General features: G+C 46.5%; 1 protein-coding gene across 1 annotated transcript; it reads left to right on the top strand.

The window, feature by feature from the left end:
• The first annotated feature begins 259 nt into the window (after nt 1-259).
• Nucleotides 260-6,741, top strand: LOC118382502 (protocadherin-17-like). Its single transcript, XM_035769292.2, has 2 exons — nt 260-954; nt 1,803-6,741. The coding sequence occupies exon 2, from the start codon at nt 2,164-2,166 to the stop codon at nt 4,726-4,728; it is 2,565 nt and encodes an 854-aa protein (XP_035625185.1). The 5' UTR covers nt 260-954; nt 1,803-2,163; the 3' UTR covers nt 4,729-6,741.
• Nucleotides 6,742-9,458: the final 2,717 nt, after the last annotated feature.

Genomic DNA, 9,458 nt, shown 5'->3' on the forward strand with positions numbered 1-9,458 from the left:
CCTAAACCTTGTCTGTTTTTGAATTTTTGAAAATGGGAAAGCAGAGGAACCGAAGGTCTATCCATTCTGTTCGTGTCGGTTGCGCCGAGGGACCACCTACCAATCTGTATTCTGTCAACTGGTTTTTAAATCCCTCCCTTGTTACGGACACGGTGGAATCCTATAGGCCGAGAGTCGTACCCACCTCTTCAAATCTATTGGTTAGCGTTGCATCGGTAGGAATGTTTAACGCACCATGAGTTGAGCAGAGTTTAGTCCGAGAGAAGCGGTGCAACGGGAATGAACAGACCCGCACGCGCGTAACATAATAATCCAACCGTCAGTTTTCTTTATAAACAATTTTTTATTTTTAATGACAAGGACAATTTATACCTACGTTTACAGACTATATGACAATCAACTGTGGAACGTTTTGAATAGGACTGCTATTATTGAGACATTGACCATAACCCATCGCTGTCTGTCTTTTAAACCGGAGAGTGAGAACCGACAAGGACGTGCCGCTATACGGGAACGTGTAACAGTGCAGGGCATCAGTGCAGCTCACCGGACCGGTAAACACGTCTCTAATAACCACCGTGGATCTATATTTTCCATTTGGAATCTTCACAGCTCTTCTCTCAGAAACGTTCTCCTCGAAGAATCCGGTGACTCACCGCGAGGCGAAGGCAAGCCTCTGCATTCTAATCAGCCGCACCGGGAGAACGGAGAGGAGAACGGAACGAGCTCATTGACATTACAGTCATACTTTTTGTGGAGCACTTCTACTTCGGTAGCTGAACCCGCTCCACTCGTAGCGCTGCTAGTCTGCGTCGGTCGGAGCTGGTTTGCTGGCTTCATTCTCACCACCCGGAGAAGGAATAGCAGGGTGACAGACCAAGCGACGGGATTGGGTTTTAACATAAACCAAAACCAGGGATTATGTGTATTTTGTATTTAACCTGATACCTTTCGGTAAGTGGATGTGTTTTACCCCTCCTCTGGTCTACTGTCGTAGCGCAGGTGTTTCCTATAGGATTGATATTCTCACCAGGCAGGCTATAAGGCGTTTCAAACGGATAACGGGAGTTTTTACCAAACCTCTCCTGTCTCTCGGTGTTGATGCAACAGCTTCTGAGACGCCACGAGCCTCGCCAGCCCAGAAGAGCTGGAACGGAATAAATAGGAGGCTTGATTCTAGTCTTGTTTTGTGTCTCTCTAGTTATGATTTCCCTTTGGATCGTTTTAAATAGGCGGATTATGCTAATTTGGTAATGCGTGTAAGAGGCTCATTTTAACGCGTTTCTATTCATAAGGGTTACTCAAATCGGGCGGCTATATACCTATTGATTTAGATTTGGCTATACATTTTGTCTGTTTCTTTAGTTATAAACTGCCGAATGTGTCACAGGGAAAAAATGACATATTTATGCATACTTATGACCGTTGTCATCTACATCCTAATAACCAATTTGAATATCCTACTGAAGCGCATGTGTCAGATGTCCTATAACACACGGGTAGTTTATAGATGACATGTCCATACGACCAAAAGGACAACAACACAGAGCAGTATTGTGTATCATTAGCACTGCGCCTCCCCGACGCTTCTCAAGGTTACCTAATTGACAGGCTATCCCCATCCATTGTGGCAATGATTTACGCATTAGTTGTGCGTTTCATGTTGAAGGACTCGGTCACTGCATATTCACCCATAGCTAAGGATATAATTATCAAGTCAAGGCGGTTCATTATGTCTAGTATATTGATATATAAATACACTCTATTAACATATAATACTATTACCCCCCTTTGTGTTTCAGACAAGAGAGCGACAGAGAGAGAGCACGGGAACGCATAACGGCTATTCTATCCGGTTGGAGACAGACCGGGTTACGATTATTCCTGAGATGAGCCCTAGGCGTTCAACTGAATTTAAATTAGGTGTCCACGAGCACCAGCGTTTTCTATAAAGGAAAGGAGAGCGAGAGAGAGAGAGAGAGAAAAAGGGGAATTTAAATCGGTGCTCTAGAATGACTTCTACATTCCACGATGAACGGAACTGTGAGTTTGATCCTGAATGGTAGAAATCACCCATTTTGTGTTGGAGAAATCAACAGGTCGGAGTCGGAGGCGTAAAAAAAAAAATCGCTCCAAATTTTAAAAAAAACCTCTCACCGAAGGATGTATCTTTCCATTTTATTTTTCCTTCTCCTTTGGGCTCAAGCCCTGGCTTTGAAAAACTTGAATTATTCCGTTAACGAAGAGCAAGGACCGGGGACGGTTATAGGCAACATTGCTAAAGATGCTAAACTCGGTCTCGGGCAAGGGGGACAAGGGAAAAAATCAAACTTCAGAGTTCTGGAGAATTCAGCGCCGCATCTCATCGATGTGGACCCGGAGAGCGGGCTGCTCTATACCAAGCAGCGCATCGACAGGGAAACACTGTGTCGGCGGAACCCCAAATGTCAGCTCTCCATGGAGGTATTTGCTAACGACAAAGAGATCTGCATGATTAAGGTAGATATAGTCGACATCAACGACAACTCGCCCACGTTCCCTTCCGATCAGATTGATATTGACATTTCTGAGAACGCTGCCCCGGGCACCCGCTTCCCGCTTACTAGCGCTCATGACCCGGACGCTGGGGAGAACGGGCTAAAAACCTACCAGATCACACGAGACGACTACAATCTGTTTTCTCTGGATGTAAAATCCCGCGGGGACGGAACTAAATTTCCCGAGTTAGTTATTCAACGGCCGTTAGACCGGGAGGAACGTAACCATCACACCCTCATCCTAACCGCTACGGACGGCGGGGAGTATCCCCGATCAGGAACCATGCAGATTAATGTGAAAGTTATTGACTCTAACGATAACAGCCCTGTGTTTGAACAGCCCTCTTATGTTGTAGAAATCCCAGAAAACTCCCCACCTGGGAAAGTATTGATAGATTTAAACGCCACAGACCCAGACGAGGGTTCCAATGGTCAGGTGGTTTATTCATTCAGCGGTTACGCCCCGGATAGAATCAGAGAACTCTTCTCTATAGATTCTAGAACGGGAGTCATAAAAATACAAGGAGAGATTGACTACGAGGAGAACCCTATTATAGAAATAGATGTTCAGGCTAAGGATTTAGGCCCTAACCCCATCCCAGGCCACTGTAAAGTAACTGTGAATGTGATTGACAGGAATGACAACTGGCCCTCTATAGGGTTTGTGTCTGTGAGGCAAGGGGCCATTAGCGAGGCAGCACCACCAGGCACGGTCATCGCCCTGGTCAGAGTCACGGATAAAGACTCTGGGAGAAACGGCAAGCTACAATGTAGAGTCTTGGGGAACGTTCCGTTTAAACTAGAGGAGAACTACGACAACTTCTACACCGTGGTGACGGACAGGCCTCTGGACAGAGAACAGCAGGACGAGTACAACGTCACCATCGTCGCCAAGGACAACGGCACGCCGCCCCTCAACTCCACCAAGTCGTTCACGGTGAAGATTCTAGACGAGAACGATAACGTTCCGCGTTTCACCAAAGCCGTGTATCTGCTCCAGGTGCCGGAGAACAACATCCCCGGGGAGTATCTGGGTTCCGTCCTCGCTCTAGACCCGGACCTGGGCCAGAACGGAACCGTGTTCTACTCCATCCTCAACTCCAACGTGAGTGGAGGAGATGTCAACACCTTCGTGAACGTGAACGCGGCCAACGGGGCCATCTACGCCGTCAGGTCATTCAACTACGAACAAATCAAATTCTTTGATTTTAAGGTCTTGGCGAAGGATGCTGGGTCTCCTCACCTGGAGAGCAACTCCACGGTCAGGGTCAGCGTCTTAGACGTTAACGACAATATCCCCGTCATCGTTCTCCCGCTGCTCCTGAACGACACGGCGGAGATCCACGTGCCACGGAACGTCGGCGTAGGTTACGTCGTCACCACGGTGAGGGCGGTCGACAACGATTACGGCGAGAGCGGGCGGTTGACCTACGAGATCTCCGACGGTAACGAGGAGCATCTGTTCGAGATGGACCCTGTGACAGGCGAGGTACGGACCGCCCACCCCTTCTGGGAGGACGTCAGCCCCACGGTGGAGCTGATCATCAGGGTGATGGACCACGGGAAGCCCACCCTCACCACCGCCGCACGCCTCATCGTCAAGGCCTACAGCGGACCGCTGCCGGGCGGCGAGCCCCACATCAACGAAGAGCATCACAACTGGGACACCTCGCTGCCCCTCATCGTCACCTTATCCATCATCTCTATGATGCTGCTGGCTGCCATGGTAACCATCGCCGTGAAGTGCAAACGGGAGAACAAGGAGATCAGGACGTACAACTGCCGCATCGCGGAGTACTCTCACCCGCAGCTGGGCAAAGGCAAGAAGAAGAAGATCAACAAGAATGACATCATGCTAGTTCAGAGCGAGGTGGAGGAACGGGACGCCATGAACGTCATGAACGTGGTGAGCTCCCCGTCGCTCGCCACCTCCCCCATGTATTTCGATTACCAGACGCGGCTGCCGCTGAGCTCGCCCAGGTCGGAGGTCATGTACCTCAAGCCCACGGCCAACAACCTGTCGGTGCCCCAGGGACAGGGCCACGGCGTCGGCTGTCACACGTCCTTCACTGGCCCGGTGACTAACACCACAGATACCCCCAGTAGCAGGATGTCCATTATACAGGTAGGAACAAGAAACCATTCAACTAGGTTTTTATTGATTTATGTGAACCTTTGTTTGTTTAGGTGACCAGGGAAGTCACGTTAACATTCAAATTCCCTTCTTGTTGGAATGGACATTTGTGTTTTGGCTTTACATGTGTCTGACACAGCAAACAGACAGAAAGCAGGACAGCATTGTGATTATCCACCATATTCCTTCCTCCTACCCCTCATCCATCTCCCCTGCTTCAGATCTTTTCCCTCTCTATTTAATGGACTGATATACTGGAGTGTAGGTATAGTGTAACACGAGTGAGAGAGAGATGGAGATATGGAAGAGAGAGAGAGAGATAGAGATGGAAATATGGAAAAGAGAGAGAGAGAGATAGAGATGGAAATATGGAAAGAGAGAGAGAGAGAGATAGAGATGGAAATATGGAAAGAGAGGGGGAAGGAGAGAGGGAAATATGGAAAGAGAGAGGGAAGGAGAGAGGGAGAGTTGTAGATATGGAAAGAGAGAGGGAAGGAGAGAGGGAGAGTTGTAGATATGGAAAGAGAGGGAGAGAGAGATAGTTGGAGAGTTGGAGATATGGAAAGAGAGAGGGACAGAGTGAGAGAGAAAGAGAGAGAGAGTTTGAGATATGGAAAGAGAGGGAGAGAGAGAGTTGGAGATATGGAAAGAGGGAGAGAGAGAGTTGGAGATATGGAAAGAGGGAGAGAGAGAGTTGGAGATATGGAAAGAGGGAGAGAGAGTTGGAGATATGGAAAGAGGGAGAGAGAGAGTTGGAGATATGGAAAGAGGGAGAGAGAGTTGGAGATATGGAAAGAGAGGGAGAGAGAGTTGGAGATATGGAAAGAGAGGGAGAGAGAGTTGGAGATATGGAAAGAGAGGGAGAGAGTGAGAGAGAAAGAGAGGTGGGGTGCATGGCGACAGGCAGGTCATGCTGCACACCGTGGAGAGAGAGAGAGAGAGACAGAGACAGAGAGAGACAGAGAGAGAGAGAGAGAGAGACAGAGAGAGAGAGAGACAGAGAGAGACAGAGAGAGAGAGAGAGAGACAGAGAGAGAGAGAGACAGAGAGAGAGACAGAGAGAGAGAGAGAGAGAGAGAGACAGAGAGAGAGAGAGAGAGGAGCCGGTGACATCAGGACAAATGGATTCCGTTTAATATTTAGGAAGATGTATCATGTGGTTGAAACCCAGACCTCTTCAACCAGACGTCATCCCGCGGACGTTTTATTGCAGAATGACACTTTAATGCATCTCTCTGTGACGGTGTGATGTTGTTGTTTTGTTATTTCTTTGCACTGGTTGGCTGTGTGTCTTGTACCAAAAACGCCCGTTTTTATTCCTTCATAGCTTGTTCTCTATCTTCTTTTTTCAACGAGGGAGACCATTTGTTTTCCTCATCCTGTCTCTTGTCCCTCGGCAGCAGACATAATGTTGAGCGATATGTTTGGAACATCAAATCGCATTTTCCAAATTTGAATACATGTAGAATAGTGAGAATCGCAGTACGTATGGCATCAACACACAGTACGTATGGCATCGACACACAGTACGTATGGCATCGACACACAGTACGTATGGCATCGACACACAGTACGTATGGCATCGACACACAGTACGTATGGCATCGACACACAGTACGTATGGCATCGACACACAGTACGTATGGCATCGACACACAGTACGTATGGCATCAACACACAGTACGTATGGCATCGACACACAGTACGTATGGCATCGACACACAATACGTATGGCATCGACACACAGTACGTATGGCATCGACACACAGTACGTATGGCATCGACACACAGTACGTATGGCATCGACACACAGTACGTATGGCATCGACACACAGTACGTATGGCATCGACACACAGTACGTATGGCATCAACACACAGTACGTATGGCATCGACACACAGTACGTATGGCATCGACACACAGTACGTATGGCATCGACACACAGTACGTATGGCATCAACACACAGTACGTATGGCATCGACACACAGTACGTATGGCATCGACACACAGTACGTATGGCATCGACACACAGTACGTATGGCATCAACACACAGTACGTATGGCATCGACACGCAGTACGTATGGCATCAACACACAGTACGTATGGCATCGACACACAGTACGTATGGCATCGACACACAGTACGTATGGTACGTATGGCATCGACACACAGTACGTATGGCATGGACACACAGTACGTATGGCATCGACACACAGTACGTATGGCATCGACACACAGTACGTATGGCATCGACACACAGTACGTATGGCATGGACACACAGTACGTATGGCATCGACACACAGTACGTATGGCATCGACACGCAGTACGTATGGCATCGACACACAGTACGTATGGCATCAACACACAGTACGTATGGCATCGACACACAGTACGTATGGCATCGACACACAGTACGTATGGCCTCGACACACAGTACGTATGGCATCGACACACAGTACGTATGGCATCGACACACAGTACGTATGGCATCAACACACAGTACGTATGGCATCAACACACAGTACGTATGGCATCAACACACAGTACGTATGGCATGGACACACAGGTATGGTGTTGATATTGTGTTGTGAGGTCCCTGGTGATTCCCAGCCCAAACATCTCGGAGGGAGGAAAGACAAACGGCTAGTATGTGATGGAAGTTATTATTGAGAGGGAATGTTTTAAACATGACAACATACCAGAGGTTCTCAACAACATACTGGTTATGAACCTGTTGACTGAGGGCCTACTCTATAGATACTCTATAGATACTCTATAGATACTCTATAGATACTCTGTAGATACTCTATAGATACTCTGTAGATACTCTATAGATACTCTATAGATACTCTATAGATACTCTGTAGATACTTTATAGATACTCTGTAGATACTATGTAGATACTCTATAGATACTCTATAGATACTCTGTAGATACTCTGTAGATACTCTATAGATACTCTATAGATACTCTATAGATACTCTATAGATACTCTGTAGATACTCTATAGATACTCTATAGATACTCTATAGATACTCTATAGATACTCTGTAGATACTCTATAGATACTCTATAGATACTCTGTAGATACTCTATAGATACTCTATAGATACTCTATAGATACTCTATAGATACTCTATAGATACTCTATAGATACTCTGTAGATACTCTATAGATACTCTATAGATACTCTATAGATACTCTGTAGATACTCTATAGATACTCTATAGATACTTCATGTATTTTTTTATATCACAAATCATGCTCCAATATTTATGGTTAAAATGTCATGGTGCAGAAATAATGTTCTCTAAAACAGCCTGTTTTTACCTGTAATGAAAGGGCTCAACATTTTATTTTACTTGCAAAGTCAATTAACAAATTATTATTTACAATGATGGCCTGGGAACAGTGGGTTTAACTGCCTTGTTCAGGGGCAGAATGACAGATTTTAACCTTGTCAGCTCAGGGATTTGAGGGACAGGGACACTCTAACCACTAGGCTACCTGCCTCCTCTACACTCTAACCACTAGGCTACCTGCCGTCCCTACACTCTAACCACTAGGCTACCTGCCTCCTCTACACTCTAACCTCTAGGCTACCTGCCGTCCCTACACTCTAACCACTAGGCTACCTGCCTCCTCTACACTCTAACCTCTAGGCTACCTGCCGTCCCTACACTCTAACCACTAGGCTACCTGCCTCCTCTACACTCTAACCACTAGGCTACCTGCCTCCTCTACACTCTAACCACTAGGCTACCTGCCTCCTCTACACTCTAACCTCTAGGCTACCTGCCGTCCCTACACTCTAACCACTAGGCTACCTGCCTCCTCTACACTCTAACCACTAGGCTACCTGCCTCCTCTACACTCTAACCACTAGGCTACCTGCCTCCTCTACACTCTAACCACTAGGCTACCTGCCTACTCTACACTCTAACCACTAGGCTACCTGCCTCCGCTACACTCTAACCACTAGGCTACCTGCCGACATCACGTCTATAGTCTTACTTCGAAGGTTTTTTAATGTATCTTGCTCGTTTTTGCCACACTCTAACCACTAGGCTACCTGCCTCCTGGAGAACTAACCTCTAGGCTACCTGAGTGTTCCACATCTAACCACTAGGCTACCTGCCTCCGCTACACTCTAACCACTAGGCTACCTGCCGACATCACGTCTATAGTCTTACTTCGAAGGTTTTTTAATGTATCTTGCTCGTTTTTGCCACATCCAGAGTGTGGTTATGGGTGGAGAACGGAGCACTTCTTTTTAGATATACATGAGTGTTCCATATTACCCATAGAGTTCCATATTACCCATAGTGTTCCATATTACCCATAGTGTTCCATATTACCCATAGTGTTCCATATTACCCATAGTGTTCCATATTACCCATAGTGTTCCATATTACCCATAGTGTTCAATATTACCCATAGGGTTCAATATTACCCATAGTGTTCCATATTACCCATAGAGTTCCATATTACCCATAGTGTTCCATATTACCCATAGGGTTCCATATTACCCATAGTGTTCCATATTACCCATAGTGTTCCATATTACCCATAGAGTTCCATATTACCCATAGTGTTCCATATTACCCATAGTGTTCCATATTACCCATAGTGTTCCATATTACCCATAGTGTTCAATATTACCCATAGTGTTCCATATTACCCATAGTGTTCCATATTACCCATAGTGTTCCATATTACCCATAGTGTTCAATATTACCCATAGTGTTCCATATTACCCATAGTGTTCCATATTACCCATAGT

Source organism: Oncorhynchus keta, unplaced genomic scaffold, assembly GCF_023373465.1.
Source record: "Oncorhynchus keta strain PuntledgeMale-10-30-2019 unplaced genomic scaffold, Oket_V2 Un_contig_17444_pilon_pilon, whole genome shotgun sequence".
In the NCBI taxonomy this organism is placed as follows: Eukaryota; Metazoa; Chordata; class Actinopteri; order Salmoniformes; family Salmonidae; genus Oncorhynchus; species Oncorhynchus keta.

Coding starts and splice junctions, on each gene's coding strand:
- LOC118382502 (XM_035769292.2), top strand. CDS start 2,164: ATGTATCTTTCCATTTTATTTTTCCTTCTCCTTTGGGCTCAAGCCCTG.